This window comes from Heloderma suspectum, chromosome 4 (assembly GCF_057233095.1).
Source record: "Heloderma suspectum isolate Gila_16-S chromosome 4, 16-S_ref, whole genome shotgun sequence".
NCBI lineage: Eukaryota > Metazoa > Chordata > Lepidosauria > Squamata > Helodermatidae > Heloderma > Heloderma suspectum.
In genome coordinates this window covers 199,376,302-199,400,769 of record NC_139461.1, presented here as the reverse complement: position 1 = coordinate 199,400,769, position 24,468 = coordinate 199,376,302, and the positions used below count along the sequence as shown (strand labels likewise).

The following is a 24,468-nucleotide window of genomic DNA, read 5'->3' as shown; positions in this document are numbered from 1 at the left end:
AACTTCAGTGAGAGAGCAATCTCAGTCAAGATAAAAGCTCTGTGTGAAGACAGCCTAAGGATCACCTCTTTCTGTGCCACAATACAGGGAAGGGAGACACAGAAAGATCAGAAACAAGCCATATCCCCCCACGCCGCCCCCAAATACACACAGGAACACACACTTGCACTACCTGGAGAAGGACTTCCTGCCCAGATTGTTTAACCTTTTAGTGGGGCAGCTAAATCCCCCCTGCATGGCAATTAAGCTTAGAAAAAACTCCCATTGGCTCCAACGGATACTTAACGGCCCTGGGGAAAAGATCTGGGGCCAGGCCCTCATGAGCCCAGGCCTAGCAATGTCCCTGCTCGCCTCTGGACACCATGGTCTCAGTCTGGACCTGGCCCCTCAGTGGCTGCTTTATACACAATTTTAAGGAGATGGGGAATCCAACCATAGACCTCAAGTCTTATCTAGTTTGGCCCCGGCACCCTAAAACCCAAGACCCGGCAGCCTAAAACCAAAAGTAGACTGGAAGGCAGAATTGTGAAGGAGTCAATGAACGGGAGTAGACCTTAACAGCAGATCCTGAGGTTTTATCAAGTCATTTACAACTTGTTTTTCAGAAAAGGAATGAGATGGGATGGCTTTTGAAGTCTGACCAAGATAATAAGCTGCAGGATGAAGCAGCTCCATAAATAGAATTCCAGGAGAGCATTCAGTAGATAGACTATTAGACTATAGCAAGTAGTGGTTCCTAAGAAAACCTTTTCTACATGGTTCTCAAAGCGCAATGTGTATATACATAAGCCACACTGTTCTCATGTCTGCCTTCATTACAGAAGCAAGGGTACCAGAACCTAACAAAAAGAAGAAAATTGTGGATTCATTGCCTGGCAATTCAGGGCCTTCCAGAGTTTTCCTCTCTCAAAGTCCTAATATGCAGTAGTATTCTCCTTTCCTCAGAAGACAGCCTGACTGAAGTGGTATGCTCCACTATCACCCACTCTAAACTGCATACGTGCAAGTTGTAAATGTTGAAAGCTTGGGGCAGAAACATTACTAACACATTGGACCAAATAATGGTCATTTTTGATTTAAAAAATACTGGTCTCCTGGGCATAGCCAGAGGGCACTGGGCAAGGCAGGTACAGCCAGGACAAAGTCTGGCAGGTCAAGGGCAGAGGCATGAATCTAATGCCTGCCCAACAGGATCTAATTTTACTTTTTGGACTAGTAACACACTGGTGGGTTGGCAACCCTATCTGAAGCAATTTCACAGAACTCAAATTGTCATTTGGGGGTGGGGTGGGAGCAAGAAAACTCTTATTTGTGTCATGTCAAAGGATTCCTTCCCAGCTTTGCCAACTAGAAGAAAGACTGACACCTAGTCAATGTTAAATTTTAATGAATCCTGACTGATTGAACAGGTCTTGGGTCATTTCTGTAACAAAGCTCAATCTGTCAAAAGTTACCCTGTGCCATGTCTGGTCAAATGCACAAATTCCTCAAAGCAAGCATCAGCTGCATTAAGATTTTCCACTGGACTAAATATGTACAAACATGAAAGCCAGCATTTGCCTACCTTGCCATAGCCCAGCCTCCCCCAAAATAGTGCCCTCCAGATGTTTTGGACGACAGCTCCCATAGTCCCAGACCATTGGCCATGCTGGCTGCGACTAATGGGAGTTATAGTGCAAAACATGTGGAGGGCACCATGTTGGTGAAGGCTGTCATAGCCTCTCAATGTTCAGGCCTTATGGGGTGCCACAAAATTCTATCTTGTCCCCTATGCCTACATTAGTGTCTACATGAAACTGTGGGAGAAGTCATCTGGAGGTTTAGGCTAAAGTACCATCTATATGTGGGTGACACTCAGCTCTGCCTTCCATTTCCATCTGCTCAACGAAGCAAGGCTGTAGAACTCTTGAACTGGTGTTTGAACAAGGTGTTGGGATGAGGGGGAACAAACTGAAACTTAAGCCAGACAAGACAGAGATACTGTGGACAGGAAAACAGACTACTCTAGGTGGGGGCTTGAAACAGATCCTAGATCCTCCTGATGGATTGAGTACATAGAGTTCTTCTGGACTTGGCACTAACTGGGGAAACCCAGGCGGTGGCGGTAAACAGGGACAATTTTTACTGGCTAACCTGATATACCAACTGCAACAGTATCTGTAGAGGGTAAACCTTCCTTCTGTTTTCCATGCTCTAGCGACATCTAGACTGGCTTGTTGTAATGCTGGACTGCCTTTGAAGGCGGTTCAGAAACTTCAACTGCAACCACTTGACTACTGGTAAGTACTAGATAGTCGGATCACGCGATACCTATGTTGTACCAGCTACAGAGGTTGCCAGTGCATTTCTGGGACCAATTTAAAGTGCTGGTATTGGCCTTTAAACTCCTAAATTGTGTGGGTCCAGGTTACTTGAAGGACTGCCTTCACCTATACCAACCTGCCTGCACTCTGAGATCAGCATCGGAGGTCTACTTGTGTGCCCCGCCTGTAAGAGCAATTAGGCTTATGAGAGCAAGGGATATGGCCTTCTCATTAGTGCTCCCGAACTTGTGGAACTCTGTCCCAATTGATGTCTGCCAAGCCCCACCATTACAGGCCTTCAAGTGGGCCCTAAAGACTCATCTTTTTACCTTGGTCTATAATTGAGTTATGACTCTACTAGAACTGTTGCATGGTGCTTGTGACATATGCATGATAATGTAAATATTTGTGTTTGAATTGTAAAACGTTACCCAGGTCAGTTAGAGTTAACAGAATCTTGGTGTGGGCGGGGCTTGTGAGTGAGATAATTCTAAGGCGTTTAAATGGAGAGAACTGACAGTTTAACAGTTAGATAGGGTTTAGGGATTCAGTGAATGTACATCTAATGAGTGGGCTTTGGGGTGAAGGGTTTAGAAGGGTTGGTAGGTTAGGAATAAGTATAGGATGTTTAAATAATAACTTATTTAACTCTTCTTGTATTTAATAAAATGTTAGTAGTTTTATATTTATACGCACGCGCGCGTGCACACACACACACACACACACCTATATCTGTATATAATCCCACATGTTGGTTTGATTTATTAACGCTACCAAATAGAAACGTCTATTTCTCTGTTACTATTCTTGTATTGGTTAAATTCACCTATTGGGTATCTCCTTGACACAAAGTAAAAAGGCTGAATCTTTGGGATTCGGTGAGGATAACTGGCCAAAGCTGAGGCAGACGTCCTGGGTTGCTTTTTTCCCCAGTTTCAACAGGTGGAAATTGGAGGGAAAATAACCGGGAGCAGGAACATCACTGTGCTATTTGGCTTTTAACAGTTAATTTTGATCTTCTGTTTTTATCATTGTTTTATGTTTTGTGGTTTTTAAGTTCTGTTGCATGCTGCTTTAGAAGCGTTTACCCTAAAAACTGACTCATAAATCTTTTAAATAAATAAAATTACACTGGTGGTGGAGTCCAAAGATGTTGCTGTAGTTTCAAATGCAGTTCCATCCTCTTTTAAGTTCTAATATGGAAGCAAGACTGCTACCATATTCCCCAGTCAGCCCATTAATCTTACCCACCTTCTAAATGCAACAGCTCATTACGAACTAAGCTAGTACACAAGGCAAAATTGTGAACTGAACGTGTAGTACATTTTAAAGATACAATTCACACTATGAAAAAAGCCATCACTCTTAGGGTAGGATCCAACAGTACTGTATCACTGGCAGTGAACACCACCGGTTCTCGGTGTGCATGTGGCCAGCTGCAGTGGCAGCAGTGCACACATGGCCCTTACCACTGGTGGCAATGTGGCACTTCCAGGGGCAAGCCCCCCAAGGACCAGAAACACAAGTTTCTGGAAGGGGCAGGTCAACTTGCATTTCTAGTTGTTTGGGAGCTTGCCCCCAGAAGCACTATACTGCCACTGCCAGTGGGCCGCGCTCATGCTGCTGCCAGGGCCAGCCATGCATGCAGTGGGAACCAGCAGTGCTCACCACCAGCAGTAGGGCACCACTGGATAATACCCAGAGTATAAGGTATTTGCCAAACATTTCTGCATAGTTGAGAAACATGGAATAGAGAAAAGCCCTACTCCCCAGAATGTAAGAATGTTAAGTAGAAAAATAAAATGCAAATCAAAGTTAGTTATGATACTATGAGACAGCCATTTCATAGGGAATATGGTTTATCATTGTACAAATAAATCACTGTATCATCTTATAGAAGCACTTCCATAGTAGTTAATTTTTCAGTAGCATTAGCAGGGAGAGAATTTTATTTTACAACAGAGTCTCACTAAAGGCAACTAAATTATATTTATTAAATTTGCATCTTTCTTACTTCAGGAAACTCAGGGCAAATTACTGAATTTTCAGGTAAATATAGCTTTCAATGTTAAGCTGTTTCTGCATGCCCACAAGTTCTTATTTACGTCACAAAGCAGTACAAGACAAAAAGAGCTAGGACCTTAACTAGATACTTAGGAAGAAATAATTCGAAAGGAATATTTGTCTAGAATTGTATTTCTCAGTATATGAACTTAAGGATTTTACACAAGCATACATTTTCTACAGATATTTTAGAAACTAGCATACTAGACTATCCATTCCATACAGCCTGCCATTGGGACTGGCTTAATAATAGTTTAGATGTTTTAGAGCAGCCTTCCCCAATCTGGTGTGCTCCAGATGTTTTGAAGTACAACTCCCAGCATTCCAGACCATTGGTCATGCTGGCTGGGGCTACTGGGAGCTGAAGTCCAAAATTTCTGTGGGGCACCAGGTTGAGGAAGGCTGTTTTAGAAAAAGACTCAAGAACTATATCCATATAGAGAGTTAGCTTTAGAAGTCACATTAAAAAATTATCAAGGCTACATAACTCGTCAGCAACCAGTTTTGACTGAAGACCACTTTGAGAAGAAAGCAGAGGGTGGTAGGGCAATAATCTCCCCAAAGTAGTCTGCTCAAAAGTACTGTTGCTACAAATGCTGCTCTCTCCACATCCTCCTTTTATGTCTAGTGGCAATTACCAAAGATCACTTAATAAATGATTGCTTTTTTTTCTTCCTCACTTCACTGGCAACTGGAAAGACAGCTGCCAGATATGTTCCAAGGAGTGGCCACTAACTACCTACTGTACAGTACCTGTTGTGTTCTGTTCTTTAGGCAAGAGGTATATATTATTGTTCAGTAGACAATATCCAATTTAGGAAGGCGTAGAACTGAGATACATGGAGAAAGGGATACCTAATTGCCTCTTACCCTTAAAACATGATTGTTCTAAATCAAGGTTCAGGTCAGAGAAGAGTCAGTATGGGAGATAGCTCTGACACCAAGTGAAGATGGCAACCTACAGTGATAGTTCCTCTACTCACCCTGAAACAACTGGCATTAGAGGCATCTCGAACTGAAGGAAACAGGATTTGTAAATATTCCATGGCTGGAGCATGCAATATGGTTCCTAGGGAGTGTGCTAGTAGGATGTAAAAACTATTTTGTGTTCTGAGATCTAGCTGTCTATTGCAAACTGTCAGAAGATGAGGGAGGCCTAAACATGCCCTTCCCATGCAAGGGGGAGATTCAACAGATAATTTTATACTGTTGAATTAAATATCAGAGCCATTAAAGCAGCGCTGCGAAGATCTTTCATCTGAATCGTCCACAGCTTTCAAGCCACTAGAAAATAGAATACGTAAGGGGTCTGCAAAATTAGCCAGTTCCTCTGGAACAGCAAACAAAGCCCTAGGGATGGCTGTTACAATAATAAAAAAAAGAAGCTATAGGCTTTATCCAGAACCATGGTGGCTATGCAACTCAAGCTGGAAGAGCTGGAGAACCATAACTGATGTTTAAATTTAGGAGTGCACAGGAGCACAGTCAGTGGGAGAGTGGGATATGAGTAATCTCCCTGCATAGTGGTTTGCAGAACTCTTGCCTGGCCTGCAAATCTCACTGATCCTAATGGATCACGGGGCACATAGCAAACGTAGCACAGCCAAACCACACAACATCATTATGTATTTCTCCTGCTACTCTGCAAAGGAAACCATCTTGAAAGTGCTTCGGGATATTCCATCCATAACTTATGAGGCACCACAGCTGTAATTCTGCAACACCACAACCCTGAGATTTTGTAGCATAGACGTGACTTCCGGTCATACACTGAAAAAGTTTGGGAAGCTGAGATCACATACAGATGGGATTTCGATTTTGGTTGGTGGTATTGTTCAATGAAATTACCCCAAACCTACCAAAGTATCATGCCACCTTCCACCTTTGGCAATTACTTTGTGTTACACAATAAAAAAGAGCAGTCATGGATGAACATGGAAATAATTAACAACTCCAACAGTGATCTGTAGTTCTCCCCTACAGCACTTAGTAATCCCATCTTTAGAGCAATGTTGCATACCAGGAAGAAATGGTGTAAAAAACTTGTTCCCCCACAGTATCCCCCCTAATATTTCTATGGAGGCACCCCCTATTGCAGCCTTCCACAAACTAGTGCCCTCCAGAAATAAGCCAATGAAATCAGCCTTGGCAAGTATTAGGGAGAATTCTGTAAGTTAATTCACACCTGGTACACTATGCCTGTCAGAATAGCACATAATGGAAAAGGGTCATGTTCAAGCCATTGTTGGAGAGGATGTAAAATTATAGGATCATGTTTCCACATGTGATGGATGTGTCCACTAGTAGAAAGGTATCCAAAATCTGTGCAAACAGACATTGTAACAATATTGAACCAACTTGTTGTCCTAAATCCAGAATTACCCTTGATAAGAATGAGTGGGCCCTAATAAAGATCTTTTCCACAAAGACTTGATTATATATCTGCTCATAGCTGCAAGACTAGAGATGGCCAAATACCGGAAAGACATCAGAACACTCTCCATCAACACTTGGTACAAATGAGTATAGGACACTACATTAACTGAAAAATTAACACAGCAACTAAGACAAGCCATAGGACAAACACTTTCTGATACATTTAGTACTACTTGGTTTAACATTAGTACTTATGCAAGAAACAATGACACCCAAAAGCAACCCAGTTCACACAGTCAAGCCTGGAAATACCCATTCGAGCAAAAGGCACTGCACATCGTAATTATTATGCAAAGTTTACCATCACAGACATAGTAGTTATTTCTTTGCTTCTGAATATTTGTAAATCACAACCTCAGTAGAAGCACATGTTATCTTCTATTTGTTTTAAGTTTGTAAAAGGGTATGTCAAAATAATAATGTCCTCCTCTCTCCTTCCAGAATGAAGATGAGACAGGCTATACCATTCCCCCTAATTAAAAAAAACACACCCCAAAGCATTATTTTGGCCACAGACTGAATGTGCTATATCCCTGTCCACGCAGTTACTACTATTTATAGATTAATCCATATGCATACTTCCCCTAAAACAAACCATGGGTTATGTGAGGTCTGTTTAACCCTCAAATAACCCCCGCTGCCCAAATTCAGATGACACGACAAGTCACGGCAACCCCCAGCCAGAGCTTGCATATTCATAATGGCAGCTGGCACACACTGCAGTTCCTAGTAGGTAAATTAACCTACCATGGGCTGTTGTGTTGTGCGAACTGGCTCAGTGTTTATTTCTCAACATTAGAAAGTCTGAGAAACTACTCAAGGTAACTCCTAGTGTTACACATTTATTGTGTGTAAATACTACTGATATCGTAACTGTGAAAACTGCAGCCATAGTGGGTTAACTTAAAAACTATAGATGGGAAGAAGAGAATACAGTGTGTGATTAGGATTAAGCAGGCAGAGAATTTAATGGTTGTCAGTGTCACAATACTTCATTCATTTCTATCCCATTTTCCAGCATATACTTTTGAGACTCATAACAGTTTAAAAACTACAATACAAAAATAAAGACAGGTTGCTTACTTATAACTGTAGTTCTTCAAGTGGTCATCTGTGCATTCACACATATGGACTCTATGCCTGCACAGAGCCCCATTTTGGGAAACTTCTATAGCTGAGTTTGGGCGGGAACCCTCCCCCACTGTCCCAGCACGCACATCCCTAGCAGGTTCCTGCTTATCCATCCGTTCATTGAGATAGACATTATAGCCTCTGAACCAAGAGGAATCTTCAGTACCTGACATCAAACTCGAGTATGACATCGAAGAGGGGAAGGCAGGTGGGTTGTGTGAATGCTGACTGGTCGAAGTACAGTTACAGGGAAGAAACCTGTCTTTCTTCTTTGTGGTTTCTGTACATTGCACATATGGGTGGGTAGCAAGCTGTCTTCCTGGAGGCAGGTCGTTATGCTACTGTAGAATAGAGGCTAGGCCTGCACGACTGAAGAAGCAGTCAGCTCTGGCCCGAACATCTAGCTGATAGTGCCAAATAAATGTAGATGGATTTGACCAGGTTGCAGCATGACACAGGGCAGGAATGGTGACTCCTCTGTTAAATGCAACCAACATTGCCACCGTATGAGTGGAGTGAGCTCACACTAGAGCAGACAGTTCAAGACCAGTTTCACTTTCGTATGCAATTTTTTGGGGGAAAATCCTTCAACTGGAAGGTGAGGGTCCGAAACTGCAGCCAGTTAAACTTGTGAAGAAGATAGCTTTAAACTCCTGTCAAATAATGGCAGCAGAAACTGTAGAACCTGGTGCAAGGAGCACCTAACTGGACTAAATCTTTCAGAACAGGCAAAGGAAGAGAATCAATTCCATTTTGTAGCACAGGACAGTCTTGTCAAAGGCTTGTGAGCAGCATCAAGAACTCTTTGGATTGAGTCAGGAATGACGTCAGTATTGATCACCAGATTCTCCATGCTGTCATGTGAATCGTTAGAAGGTCTGGGTGTTGAATTCTGCCCTATTCTCTGGCAAGGAGGTGCAGCACTGTCAGAAGCTAAACATACTCTCCCTGTGCCAGCCACAGAAGCAGGACAAACCAAGGTTGGCAAGGCCACGACAGGGTGATTAAAATGCATCATATGCCATCTGTCCTGATCTCTGCCAGACCTTGGTAATTAGTGGAAGTGGGAGAAACATGTCAGCTGCTGAAGATGTCATGGAAAGAAAATGCTCCTTGGGAAGAAATGCCCAACTTGACTGAGAATCAAGAAGAGCCCTGATGAACTGGAGCTTCTGTGCGGGCTGTACACACAACTTCGCCCCCTAGCAGAATGCAGGTCATCTTGACTGATCGAAGGAGCTGACACTGGGCTGATGATACCAGTAGCCACTCATCTATATATGGGTAGATCTCACCCCGTGCACCCGGAGGGAAGTGCACACTCCTACCATGCATTTCGTTAAGAGTCTCGAGGCAGTAACAAGGCCAAAAGGCAGCTCCCGAAATTGGCAAGTGTCGGCCCGATCATGAAGTGGAGGAAACGTTAGTATGATCTCTCTATCTTGATGTGAAAGTAGGCATCCTCCAGGTTGATCGAGGTGAAGCAGTCTCCCTTTGACAGCAGTGCAAGAATTGATGACAAGGAACCCATGTGGAACTTCCTGGGTGTAATGTAGGCATTGACCTCTCAGAGGTTCAGGATCAGGTGGAGCCCTCCATCCCTCTTTGGTACTGCCAAGTACCAGGAGTAAAAGCCACTGCTGACATGACATGGAGGAATGGATTCAGTGGCTCCCTTCATTAAAAGGGTCTTCACTTCTTGTCAAAGGACTGGCAATGGAGCTGTTAGCCAGATGGTCCCAAGTGAAGGGAATGCGTCGAACACCCCTCTGGATGATGGAGAGGACCCAGACTCTGATGTTATACTGGTCCAGACAGACAGAAAAGAGGACAGGTGAGTCCTGAAGATGGAGGTGGAGCAGAGGGATGAAGAATGTCAAAGGTGATGCTTGTTGTGCCAATCACCCTTATGGTGAAAAAGACAGGTTGCTACCTGTAACTGTAGTTGAGTGGTCACCTATGCATTCACACATATGGACTCTGAGCCTGCACGGAGCCTCTATTCAGAAAGCTTCTACAGCTGAGGAATTTGGGTGAAACGTTCTCCCCCGCCATCCTAATGTGCATGTTCCTAGCGGGTTCCCACTTATTTCCTCAGTTCCTTGAGACCAATATTGCGGCCTCATAACTGAAATTTACACAGAAAAATACCTTCAGTACTCAACATCAAACTCGACTATGACACCGAAGAGAGGATGGCAGGTGGGTTGTGTGAATGCATAGATGACCACCCCAAGAACTACAGTTACAGGTAGCAACCTGTCTTCCTTCTTCATGGTCCCTATGCATCATACATATGGGTGAGTAGCAAGCTAACGTACAACTGAGGTGGGCAGTGACCTACTACAATACAAAGGAGAGGACAGCACGACCAAAAGTAGTCAGCTCTAGCCCAAACATCCAGTCTGTAATAGAATCATAGAATAGTAGGGTTGGAAGGGGCCTACAAGACCATCGAGTCCAACCCCCTGCTCAGGGCAGGAATCCAAGTCAGAGTATCCCTGACAGATGGCTGTCCAGCCTCATCTTGAATGCCTCCAGTGTGGGAGAGCCCACCATCTTCCTAGGTAATTGGTTCCATTGTCGCATTGCTCTAACCGTCAGGAAGTTTTTCCTGATGTTCAGCCAGAATCTGGCTTCCTGTAACTTGAGCCCATTATTCTGTGTCCTGCATTCTGGGATGATGGAGAAGAGATCCTGGCCTTCCTCTCTGTGACAACCTTTCAAGTACTTGAAGAGCACTATCCTATCTCCCTTCAGTCTTCTCTTCTCAAGGCTACACATGCCCAGTTCTTTCAGTCTCTCTTCATAGGGCTTTGTTTCCAGTCCCCTGATCATCTTTGTTGCCCTCCTCTGAACCCTCTCCAGCTTGTCTGCATCCTTCTTAAAGTGTGGCGCCCAGAATTGGACACAGTACTCCAGATGAGGCCTAACCAGTGCTGAGTAGAAGGGAACTAGTACTTCCCGGGATTTGGAAGCTATGCTTCTATTAATGCAGCCCAAAATAGTATTTGCCTTTTTTGCAGCCACATCACATTTTATAATGTTTTACAATGGTGGATGGTATCGACCTGTTTGCAGCGTGGCACAGTTCAAGGATAGCAACACTCCTGTCGAATACGACTGATGTTGCTATTGCACGAGCAGAGTGAGCTTGGACTGGGGCAGATAGTTCGAGCCCAGCAGCTCATATGACAGCTTGACAGTGTTCATGACCCAATATACGAAATGCTGAGTCAAGAGAGGTTGGCCCTTCCACTTGCCACTGTAGCAGACAAAGAGGCAGGGTGACAGTCAAAACTGTTCAGTCTTTGATTTATAAAAGGCCAGGGCATGAAGAACATGTAACACATGCAGTGTCAACTCCAAAAGTGTAGAAAGAGAAGCAAAGAAAACAGGCAAAACAATGTCCTGATTTAAATGAAACTCAGACACAACTCCTATGCTGAACAGCTGTCCCACTCCAAGAGTGGTGATCTAGACCATTCCCGATATCGGCTTCGCTTATAAAACTAAGGCATGACTTCTTTTGGTAGAGGCGCATGACCACACTGACTCCGGTGAATGTGGGCAGCGATTACCATGGCTTTCTAACCCTTAATGACAAAGTGGTTGATGGATCGGTTCCATAGCAGACAGGTCCTGGATCATGCCCTCCGATGTAGATGTTATCAGGATGGGTTCCCCCTCCTGCCTAGGATTCACCATTGGAATGGGTGAAAATAACATAGGCGGAGCAGCACGTAAGGCTGTCGGTACAGGCAAATACATCCAACTAGCAGGCACTGGTGGAGCAGTGGAAGACATGGCCTGTAGCAGTGGGCACTGTCGAGCCCAAGAGATGTGTACTGAAAGGAGCAGGATGGTCAGCTCTTCATCCCAAGTCAGAGTGCTGGCTGACATAGCCTGTATGGACTGATCCTGTCAAAAGGCTCTCCCACAGAGTCAGAAAAACCTGAGGGTCCCAATGTTCGATTCCGAGAAAAATCATAAGACTCTTTAGAAATTTTTCTTCTTCTTTTGAGTGTGAAGAAGACAGACTAGCCTGCTTAGAGACTTTTGCCTTTGTTTGGCTAGGGCTTTTGGTAATGTAACTGCCAAAGATCAGCCCAGAGTGGGGGGGGGGGTCTTGTGTACTCAGTGGAGTATGACACTGAGGGGATGGTGACCCCAACACTGCAGCAGGCTCCTGCACGGCAGGTGGGTTGTGTATGGGTGAAACTGGTGGGTTTACTATATCTTTTGGCTCTGCTATCGATTCCAGCGCCCTTTCCCAAAGTGCAGCTTTGGGCTGATCTGACCTACTTCTTCTCACTTGCTTCAAGAAGGCTTTACAATGAGGAAAAGCCTCAATGACATGTCCTTCACCAAGGCAAAACAGGCAGAGAGAGTGCCCATCTGAGGGCAGCAGTTTTGCCTTGCAGCGGGTGCACTTTTGGAAGGGCCCCCAAAGGGTCATACACCCATGAGAGCAATTGCAAAGATCGCAAAACAAAGAAATTAAAATAACCAGGAGACAGATAAAAATACTTGATAGAAGACAGAAAAGAAGGGAAAAAACCTCAGAAAAATGCTTTTAGAATAGCAAACGACAAGAGAAGCTCCCTAGGAGGCGCATGCAATGGCAGTCAAAAGAGAACTGAGGGAACCCGCTAGAGACATGCGCATTAGGACGGTGGGGGAGGGGTTCCCGCCCAAACTCCTCAGCTATAGAAGCTTCCTGAATTGAGGCTCTGCACAGACAGAAGGCTGTGTGATGCATAGAGACCATGAAGAAGAACCTCTAAATTAAAGGATTATGGTTTCCAGAGTACCAGAGGTTGTTGCCGAGACCATTGCCCCGCACCCTGCTGTTGGTACAGGTACTGTGTTGTTGTGGGTTGATACCAACAACTGGCTTAAAGGAAGGCGGCAGTTGACTGAACCCCATTTGACATGCCATGGTCTGTGCCTTTTGGATTGAATCCAAGGCCACATCAGTCATGGAATTGAAAAGACCTTGGCCATCAAAACCTTGGCTTCCTGAGATAGGCCCGCAGACCTCAGGCAGGCATGGTGCATCAGGACGTCATTCTTGAAGCCTTCTGTACTGAGGCAACTTATACCAGTCATGAAGAGGTGGCAGAGGGGGTGGTTTGATTGGGGAGGCATCTCTACTTTCACCTTGCAATGTAGACACGATCAGAATTGGGTCTTGTGCTGGAACCGAAACAGCCATTGGTCCTGGAGATTGTAGCATTGATGGAGGAGCGGGTAGCGTGAATGGCACCAAGGATCACGATCAGTCCTGTAATGTTGGTGGAGGAGCCAGGATAGCAAACGGAGTTGGCGATTGCAGTCGGTCCTGTACAGAGTCTGCAGCCCTTTTTGAACTTTTCTTCTTTTTCTTCTTAGGTTCAGAAGAAGGAGAAATAGCTGATTTTGAGGCCTTTGCTTTTTAGTTAGCTTCTTTGCCAATGAAAGTGTCAAAGACTACCCAGTGTGGGTGGGTCTTGACTGCTCAGAGATTCAACATGTCTCGAAGTCTGAACCAAACTATGGGGAGATTCCAACCCTGACACTAGTACAGGCCATAGCAAGGCAGACATGCCCTCAGCAGGGCTATGAGAGGATTGAGCCATAGTCTTTTTAGGTTCTTCCACTGCTTGCAGTGCTCTCCTCCAAAGAACAGCTCACAGCTGATCCAATTGGCTCTTTCGAGCCTGTTTGGTGAACCCCTGACAATGGGGGCAGGATTCCACCTTATGCCCTTCTCCCAGGCAAAAAAGACACAGAGAATGTCTGCCCACTGGGGTAATTTGCTGCCACAGAAGACACACTTGCAAGAAGGAGCTTGGAGGGCCACATGCCTGCTGGGTGATCACAGAACACAAAAAATAAAAAGGAATATTAAAAGAATTAAAGATAGAAAAATGACAGAGACAGACTAAAACCTCACCAAAAAAAAATTCTTTCAGATGAACTGAATGCAGAGACATTCCCTCATGAGGCTGCCACAATGGCAGTCAAAAGAGTACTAAGGGAATAGGTGGGAACTGGCAGGGACATGTGCACTGGGGCGGTGGGGGAGGGTTCCTGCCAAAACTCCTCAGCTAAAGACATTTCCCAAAATGGGGCTCTGCACAGGCACAGAGCCCATATGTGCGATGGACAGAGACCATGAAGAACAACTCAAATGTACCACTCAATAAAATCCATTTTACCCATGCACACACATGTACGCACACACACAAATATTTAAACAAATTAGCAGCGGATAGGATTGACATCCACTGCTATCCATAAGATCAATTTACAACAGATCCAAAGCACGTATAAAGGACTATTTCTGCCAACTTCTTCAATATGGAAAGGCAGATGTGGGCAGAGAGTTTTACAAACAGGATGCCATTATTAAAGAGGCCCTTGACTTGGAATAGAATGGACACCTGTACCAGGGACTCTTCAGATGATCTTAAGACATTGGGGTGATATTGTGTGAGGGGACATATGCAACTCTCCTGCACATGACTCTCCTGCACTCCAGGGTTCAGACCATGTAGGGTTTTAAAGATTAGAATAAGCACCTTCAATTGTTCCAATAAACTGGCAAATAGTACAGCTCTTTCATGGCTTGTGTAATATCATCCCCACAGCTACTCCCAAGTCACTGCATTGAACTCTTATTCCAAAATAGATAAAAAACAGGTGTCACAGAAACCAACTGACCAAAGTACTTCTCCTGGTGTTGATCTTAAATGAATTAGGTGCTTCACTTTTAACAGTGCTCCAATTAGACATATTTAACCCAGTCTTTAAAATGTTCAGTATAAAAACTTATTCAAGTGTATATACTACAGAAAACTGCTTCGATACATTAACCAATAGGTGGTTATTTACACAGATATCCAAGTTTATTCTGCATCAGCTTCCCAGAAAGTTTTAAGCAGATGTGACATGACAACTATGGTAAAAGAACAAGTATTTTGGGATGATTGTGATATAAGAATAAAATTGTTTCAGAGCCAGCACATGCTTTTCTTTACCCCCTTCCCAATCCCACTAATCCTCTTGGAAATGAACCAGAAAACACAGAAAGAAAAAGCGCATGACGACACCTGACAAGGCATTTACAGAGTCAACATTCTGCTAAATAATGTGAACTGCATGGTAATTAGTTATTCACCATGCGGGATGCATCTCAAGCAGCACCATTTCTGGCATAAATTGAATCTGGACAGGTTCCAGAGCACAGTGATACTAGTCCAGACCTAGACAGAGAATGAGATGAATTGCTGTGTAGTGCTTTGAGCTATTGTATTTGAATATTCTTGGACTACAAAAGTTTAAAGCACTCTTGGAATTTAATACATGGGCTGTTGCATACCCCTTGTTTTGATTGCCTAGATCTTTCACCATGCTCCATGAGCTTTGTCTTGCTGCCAGATGCCAAAGGGAAAAAAGTGCAGCCAGAGGACCTCGTAAGTCTGCCTCCACCCCCACCCCCCAAAACCAGGGAAACACAGCAGAGATCTCTGAATACAGCTAGTTTTGGCAGTTACTCTGAAGGAGAAAATAGCCAACATCTAGCGGCCCATGGCCGAGGGAAACACACAAGAATTCTATAATGGTTGCCAGGAGTAGTACAAGCAGGCAGATGGTAATGGGTGGGGATATGGGTGTGCATTTGCCACTCAGCTGCTCACTGGGGTGAAGGGAATTGTTCTTGCCTCAGGCAAGGCTGGATTTAAGTAAAACATAGTTCAATAAGTCCTAAAAGTGTTTTATCACCTGCAATCCCATTTGTGTCACACAGAGCACAAGCTGTAATTCTAAACTAATTGTGAAATAATATTTAGTCACCTTAATTGCCATTTCCTGGTAGAAAAGTGAGGTATAAAATAAATAAATTTCCAGCAATAGAATGCATGAGGTTTAAAAGCCAGATTAAATGGGAACTTTAACCAGCATTAACTACAGTGCAAACATATCTTTTAATTATATTTAAGGCAGGAGACGGGAATTTGATCCCCAAAGGGAAGCAGGTAGGGTCAGGGAGTGCCCATTACCATGGCTAGCTCCTAAACTTTTAAAAACTGTTAACAGGGCATCAGTGTTGTGTCTGCACCAGCCCTCCACAAAGAACCCATTATTAATCCATGAATGTAAAAAACACCGTAACACTTAAAATGTACAATAGTCTTTAAAATATCTAGCATTTGAGAAGGAAACTTTGGGCAGAATCAAATGGAGCACTTGCGCCCGCGCCGATTCTCTTGCACAAGTAGTGGGTCCCACCAATTCTGTTACAAGAGCGGGACCTACTGCTTGTGCAACAGAGATTTAGCCCTTCCCAGAGGAAATGCTCATTTCTCAATTGGGACAGATCCGTGGAGCTCCCTTATGCAAATTCTGCTGACCTGTCCCTGTTCCAGAAACAAGCATTTTCGCTTGTTTCTGGTTGCCCTGGAAGTTCTAAATCTTCATTCCGCAAGCAGTGCTTGCGGATGGGAATTGGCGGGGCATAAGAGAATCGGCAGAGCATAAGATGGAGGTCTAAGTGCCCCACTAGGTTCTGGTCATTTCCCTTAATAAACAAAGAGGTAATGGTGCCTACCCTCCTCTCTTGGTGAAGAGGGATATGGCAGCATTGATCAAACTTGTAATTTAAGTTATTCAGGGCACAATCCTATGCAGGTTTAGACAGAAAAAAGTCCTCTGTCTAAACCTGCATAGGATTGTGCCCTTAATCATCACCTATAAGCAAAGTTCACTTCTAAAATTGAACATGTCAGATCTTGAACCCCAAATGAACAACTGCAAACATTAGTATTTTTTTATATAATTATCGATATAATTTTGTAGTCAGAAAAGATGTCAAAACCATGTCACTATTATCCATGCTCTTACCGTCTCCACACAGAGCAAATGCAAAAAAGGCATGGCATTATGTCTTTTTGGAAGAAGAATCTTAAGAGCAGCTTGGTGTAGTTTAAAATCTTACAAATCCTATTCAAAAATATTTCACATTTATACTGTGTTCCTTCTTTTCGATCTTGCAACAGCAGAACTGTTTCCCCAAGTAAAGCGAGATTAAAATACTGGCTAGATACTTCAGAAATTTCTCATTTCTTTAAATAGCTAACTAATGTTGCACCAATTGTCAGTGATAAAACTAATAAGACTTTAAGTATTTAAATATGGAAACATATGGAAGTATAGGATCTGAACAGAAATGTAAATGAGCATGAATGATTGCTGAAATGCTCCACTGAATTAGTGGGCTTTTAGAAGTATTTGTGGAGGAGGAGAAGTAAGGGGCTTGAAACTGTTCCAAGGACACAAAGATTTGAAACAAGCTAGGAGAAGGGGAAATGATGAAGAAATTCAATTATGTTAGATGTCCATAGTGGGGAAAAAAGCTTACAATTTATGCTGTGAGAATAAAAACAAGCCATAATGCAAAATAGGACAATGGCATAACCAGGAAAAAACACTTATAATTTGCCACTGTGTTGTTTCATCAAAATAATATTAGTAACATTTCATAGATGGCAGTTGTTATACACATGATGGAAAAATATATAGTCATAAAGTGACTGAGCATACCCATCTGCACTCCCTCCTGCCTACACTATATGCAAGTGAACACACACACTGAGTGAGAAGCACCTGATATAGAAACAAGATATAGTTTTTGCCCAGAGCAGAATATAGATCTCAATTAATGCTGTTTATTTTTAGGACAGACTGAAAAATATATTGAAGTATCTTGCTCCTACACAGAGAATCACATTTGTTTTGACCTTGTGTGTAACCAAATCACCCTGTTTAGTAGAGTGTTTGCACCCTTCTCTTTTTAAACCACCCAGCTGAAAACTAGTTTTTCTACTGGCTGAAATGTTTTATGATGTTGGTTTTACCATCATCTTGATTTCTTGGTAAGCAATCTTGACTTATTTTAAAACTGAAAGTTAGACTATACAATTTAAATAAAAATCAAATAAATAATACAGGGAGACAACAAGTTTTCTATGCATCCTCCAAACTACTTACCCGTTTGTGTCATTATTACTAGACAAACAGTGGTCTTCAAACACATGCAAGACAAATTCTGAGGGCACGGGCTGCATTGCTCTTTTCTTGCTTTCCACTCTTAATAAAATTTTCCTATCGTTAACACATTTTCCTAGGGAGGGGAAGGGAAAAGAGCACAAGACTGTTTCACAGCTAACAATGTATTAAATTGCCATCTGTCAAACAGAAATATTGACATGGACACCTACAGGTGCATACTCAGGTCAGGGATAACCAAGGAAGTATTAAAAAATACTTGGATAGTTGGAATGATTTCAAGTACTGGAGCCAATACCTGGGAAAATTTTAAACGTATCACAAAACAATTCATTTGCAGTTATGTAATGGAAACATTAGATTAACAGTAGTAGCTAATGAAGTATCTTTCTTTGATGTAAATTGGGGGAAGGTGTTAATACAGTAAGCATAATAACTTCATGAGGATTTAGCAAGACTTTAATGTATACCCAAGGGCCTTTCCATGTTATCTTTTTAGCACCAACAATGCTCTGGGGTTATTTAGTTATTGCATAGGATCCAACTGGCCTTCCTCAGTTAGCTCAGTTGTTATTGCAGGGGATCCACATATGGTTCCTAAAGGCAGCTTTTGATCAAAAATCAAAACATTACTGGGAAAATGCAATCTCCACATGCTGTGCGGTGTAAATTGTGGTTGAGCAACTTTTATGGGCTATCTGATAGTGTCCATGATATCATTTAATGACAAGACTTCTTCCAAGGAGTATACCACTTTGTGATTTTTTTTCAGTTATATATTTGTACATGGCCAGCCAAGCACAGGATATTTTATTTAAATCTTCAATTCTCCTGCCTCCTCAAAAGTAAGAGGAGACTCCAGACCCTGCCATTTAATGGATTGTGTTATTTTTAGGACTGGATGGGGAGACTACAGATTCTCTTCTCTACTGTTGCAGGCCATTCATCTGAATGTTGTTTTTTAACATTCATCTGAATGTTGTTTTTTAAAAAATAGACTGCAGGCAGGTATGACTATAAACACCTTGTAAATTTCCACACCCCTCTCTATATCCTGTCTCACTGTTACTTGATATAGCACTATGAGAACTTTTAACATAATTCCTACAAGTCCCAATTCAGTATTATTCTATCCACATGGAACACAGTAGACATAGCCTGGTTACAGAAGGATAGCTGTGGCCCTGCTTAACATTCCCCCTTTAAAACCTAGCTTGAAGTGTACAAAACAGAGGGAGTACACAGCCTCAAGAAAATTAAAAATACAAAAGATTCACAAAGTAACAATAATATGAATCAAGAGGGCAAACAGTCTTGTTTCTCTCTATTGCACTTAAAAAAAAACCCACATTCCTGAATGAGCACTAGAGCATCAGGCTTGCACAGTAGGGAAGTATAGCCACTGAAGACTTTTTAAAGGTTTTAAAGCTAAAGATTAGGATAAGAATCACTGGGTTCAAGTTACAAGAGTGCTAGTTGGGTTATTGCTATGAAAGTGTTCTGACCATAGGTGGTCAATGGAACAACCTGTAGAATTCCTTGTGGGGGGGGGGGGTTCTGAAGAAGCCCTAGATAGCCCTTGAAAAGTACGGGTCTCTACAGAATCATTCATATTTCAGCACAGAACCAGTGAGGTTCTTTCTAATCCAAACATTCAGTGATTCTGGTAATAATTCTTCAAAGTCTTTGGCACATGCTTACTCCTTGCGCTAATCTCTGAAAGCACTGATAGTTTAGCACTACAGCATCTGGTAAGATGAGTGATGAGAAACTGTGTGATATAAAACATAATAAACAGAAGATATGTGTCCTTCATAGTTATTCTGACACAGATGTATGTATAATAGGGGCAGATAAACAGGAGTATTACTAGAACATCTGACCATTTCTGCACTAACCTCTCTACAAGATTAACACTTTCCAAAACACATTTTCTGCCTTTTCATACTACTCTTTAGTCTTATCCTGCAGCTGACCTAGGGCCGCAGCCTATCGGGTCAATATATCTTCAAACCTAAATTGCAGAGGGGCAAACAATCCAGCTCAGGCAAATCCGTAATCTGGAAAACGGTACAAAACCATTGTCAAAACGCGGCAAAACACAAGTTACACGCCTACCCAACAAAGTAGCCAAGCAGAAGCACTTTTAAGGGCAAGCATCAGCAGATTAAATCACTCCGAAACAGCCAGGACTAGGAAGAGAATGGGGAGGGAGGGAGAAGTAGAAGGGCTGGAAGAAGAACAAGGAAAAATCAGTGGAAGTAGTTTAGAATGCCAGCCTCTTTGATCTCCTTCACAGGGCCTATTAAGAGGCAAAACAACCCACAATTTACCCACCCAAAGTCATCATCCTCTCTCGCTGTGATGTCTGGAAGGCTTGTAAGGAACTAAAATGACAAAAACAAAACAGGAGGGAGGATGTTGAGCGGATGGTGACACCTAATACACATTCTTACACGACTGGCGGGACCCCGGTGTCGTGGGCTGTTTCCCACGGTAACGTGGGAACAACGCCGAAGCGTCCACAGGCACCAGCCCCAAGCGCACACGCCCGCCTTCTCGCTCTCGTCCCCGCCGACCTCCCCGCTGCCTCCTCTCCCGTCCCCACCCAGGGTCCTCCTGTAGTGGGGCCGACGCCTATATTCTTGCAACCGCAGTGCCTGCCAGCCCCCCGGCCCCTAGCGCCTCCTTCGCCGCAGCCCCTTCCAGCCGGGCGCCGGTCCGGCCAGCCAGGCAGCCAGCCTGCTCTTCGCCCCGCGAGGGCACGTCCGGGTGGAACGCCGAGCGCCTCGCCCAGCAGCCTGCCCACTCACCTGGCCGCAGTAGGGCTTCCCGAGCCAGGCCCCCGCGAAGAGCCTCTTCGCCATGGCAATGGCACATCCCCGCAGCGGGCTGCAGCAGTCCGAGGCGGCGAGGGGTCGCGTTCCCGCCGAGCCGGCCTCAGGCAGGACGGGCGGACGGGCTGCCCCGCCGACGCCGAGGCGGCTCGCGCTGCCCAGGAGAAGGCAGCCAAACGCGCCCGAGCGGGGCGGGCGGCTCCCCTCTCCCGCTCTCAGCCCCGCCCCGCTTGGCTACTGTCAGAAAGGGGGCGGGAGAAGGGCGGCTTTCTCCTCCTCGCCTCAGCCTGGAAGGCAGGCGGGCAGGCGGGCGGGGTGCGCCTTGACCTGGCGGGATTGCCGGAGGCGCCTCCGTCGCTTCTGCCGGCACACGGCGCCCGCCCGCTCGCGCCTCGGCTTTCTTCTTCCCCCGCTTTCTCCTCCTCAGCTGAAAGGGGAGGTTTCCGGTTCTGGAGGGTGGCGACGTGGCGCGCAGCCCGGACTCTCTCCCGCCGCCAAGCAAGCACCACCACCACCAGCGTTGTCTTCGGAGCTGAAGGGGTGGGGGGTGGGGGGTTTGGGTTGAGCCTGGGACTCCTCAGCCCGTTTGCGTTCGCCGGGTCCCCATCTGCACTTCGCCGTATTCGGCGAGACGTCTGGCGTTAAGAGGAGGAGGAGGAGGAGGAGAGTGCCCCGAGCATGTTTAGAGTGCATTACAGTTCTTCAAACTATATGGCCGTAAATAAGAGAGTAGTTCAGCTAAGGCAGCTTTCCCTACTACAGTTTTGCAGGGATGAGTGGAACACACGTCCTGGTAGTTCCCGTACGTGCAACTGTGGTACAGGAATCTTCTCAGTGGGTTACTATAACCAGGCAACCCTGCAAAACGGGGCTGTGCATTTATTAACCTACACCCATATAAATCAGGTTAATAGTGGGCTGCAAGTGGAAAACAGGATTGGGGCTAAATCTACACTAGTATTTTTTTTACTGATATTGAAGTGCACTGATAATTGATTATGCATTCCATATACTGCTTTTCTAGCGTTATTTCCCACTCTTTATTCCGTATTATCCAAAATACTGCAACAGATGGCATTGTGTGTACTATTGTGCAAGAGGGATATAGCATCACCATTATGGGACTGTACTGATATGACATGAGGTATAGATCTGCTGAACAAATTTTACCATACTAGCAAACTTGAAACTAAATCGTCAGTCATCTGGCTGAAATCTACAAACCAGTTAATGTGAGGAATGTGTATTTAAGATACATTATCCCCACTGATTTCCATAAGGCTTGGTCATTCATGTTATTAGCTACTATGTGGCTATCAACTTTGGCAGATAATGCCAGATATGCCACGATGTATGAGAGAATGTTCCTGGTAGGACCAGCTCCAGGTTTGAGGGGGCCCTAGGTAAAGAGTCCTCTGGTGGAGTCTCTCCTCCATCAAGTTGATCCTGGCAGGCATGCGCAGTAGCAGAACTACCGCTCCAAGCAGACAACTTGGGCTAGCAGCCATTAAAATTTCCCACAATCCCACCTATTGCTGTAGTGCACTGTGGGAAATTTAAATGGTGGCTAGAGCCTGGTGCTGTTTGGAGCACAGGGCCAGAAATTTCATTTAAATGAGAAGCCTGGACAGAGGTAAGTGGTGGTGGACCATACTGGTGTCCCAGCAGCTCCTCAAGGATGCTGGATGGTGCCAATATCAGCACTGGTCATTTTAGTACTTGCTGCTGTAAATACGTGTTCCTATGCTTTACCACAGTTTATGTATGGGACTTCTATCTAACCTACCCCAAGGGATAGGGCAGGTCACAGTATATCAGTTATTGCTAATTATTCTGGTGATTCAGGGAGAAGGCAATGATGCAGTGGTAGAGAGGCATTTAGATCTTGTTATGTTCTGCTTTGTTCAGAGAGATTAAACTGGAGGAAGTCTTCAAATTAAATGGATTTTATTCTAAGTGCTAGGTAACTGTTGTGATCCAGCAAAGCCTTCTCCTGGCTCTTCAAGCTAGGACTGGCTCAAATTGGTTCTCTGTGTTAATGTAAGTTATCCTTCTTTATATTAAAGTGACATGCTTCTTTCCCAGCAAGCCACAGCCAAGCTCCTGAGACCTCCTGATCTTTTTCAGGAGTGCAGCACATCTGTGCCACTTCTGGCACCTGCGCTAAAGGTTGGACACCCATGTCATAAACTAATTTCACCAGAATCTTTGGATTTAATCTTATTTAGTCCTATCAAATTAAATGGGAAAAAGTCATTCAGTATAGATGTTTATATGCTGACATATATAAATTGGTTAAATCCTAATCATGACTCCGTTATTAAGTAAGTTTCATGGTTCCATATGTGGGTCTCTGGTTTGCCTCCATTTGAATGGATTGACTGAATCTGCTGGACATCTGTCATCTATGCTTTCAAAGTAACTTTGATGCAAATCCTAAATAGCTGCATTGTTTTGAAAGCAGATGTGGGCTTTTCCTTTCACTCCAGCAATTCTCCATTAATAATAGACATTAGGATGATTAGTCACAATGCACAACAGAGAGAAACAATAACAGGTTTACTGATGAGTGAATAAAATCACACTTTTATCCTCATAGGTGTCACAGCAGAAGCCTCTTACACCACCAGTAAATACAATTGAGCTGGAGGTTCATGACAGGCTTTATGTAACCATAAATGAATTAGCAAGTCACCAGTGTGGTTTCGCACCTCATTTGTAAATCCGTCAGTGGAGATGAACATAAAATGTGACTTCTTTTCAATAATGCTATGTCAAAGGAAAAAACACATTCATGTACATTTAAGGTGTTCTAAAGCATAAATTTAAGCCTCATGTTAATTTAAAGTATATTTAATTCTATGCTCACTTACCTGGAAATAAATTCCACTGAACTCATTGGGACTTACTTCTGAGTCAACATGTATAAGATTAGGCTGACTGATAGCCAGATTGTATTAATAAGTTTGGTGCCATCAGGCAATACAGCTTCGCTATTACATAGCAAGTCCTGTGGAGGGTGTGAGTTGTCGAGGAGTAAATATACGCCCTCTCAATAGGCAGACTGGCAGCAATATTTTTCCCTGCTAGAATGAACATGAGATAGCCATATAATAAAACATACATGAAATATACAGTGCCTCATTGTTTCCATGAATAGCCCATACCACTACCAGCAAACCCCAAAAGGAAATGCAACATTAATGTATGGGATCTCTCATGCATACCTACAGCTTTTCCTTATAAGTGAAACTGGAGCTAAAATATTTACCACACATTGATTAAAATCTGGTATGGACAGTGGGCTTTCTCTCCTCTAAACTTCTATTAGAAGTACCTAGAATGGCATACAACATAATCATAAAACCAGATAATATAATCAAAAATTCAAGTACAACACTGTAGAAGGCAAAACACAAGTATGTGCACTTTTACCACCATTTTAAACTATAAAATGAATGTCAATTATTCATTTGACATTATTCAAGTATTAAAAAAAGCTAAAATCGTACCCATATGGTTTATTTCTTTGCTTATTCTAAGTAATCTGTTACCTGGATCATAAAAAGATGCAGTTTACCAAGGGAAAGGTCTCTTAGGGAGCAATCCTATGGCCGCTAGTCAGTGGTTAGACGGCCATAGGA

At 43.7% G+C, this 24,468-nt stretch overlaps 1 protein-coding gene across 1 annotated transcript in view; it reads right to left on the bottom strand.

Annotated features, from left to right (window-relative positions):
• Nucleotides 1–21,249, bottom strand: part of DIPK1A (divergent protein kinase domain 1A) — a 38,852-nt gene extending 17,603 nt beyond the window's left edge. The window contains exon 1 of the mRNA XM_084851895.1: nt 20,801–21,249. Coding sequence (XP_084708021.1) covers nt 20,801–20,854 — 54 coding nt within the window. The 5' untranslated portion in view covers nt 20,855–21,249. The remainder of the gene's footprint in view (nt 1–20,800) is intronic.
• Between the last annotated feature and the right edge of the window lie 3,219 nt (nt 21,250–24,468).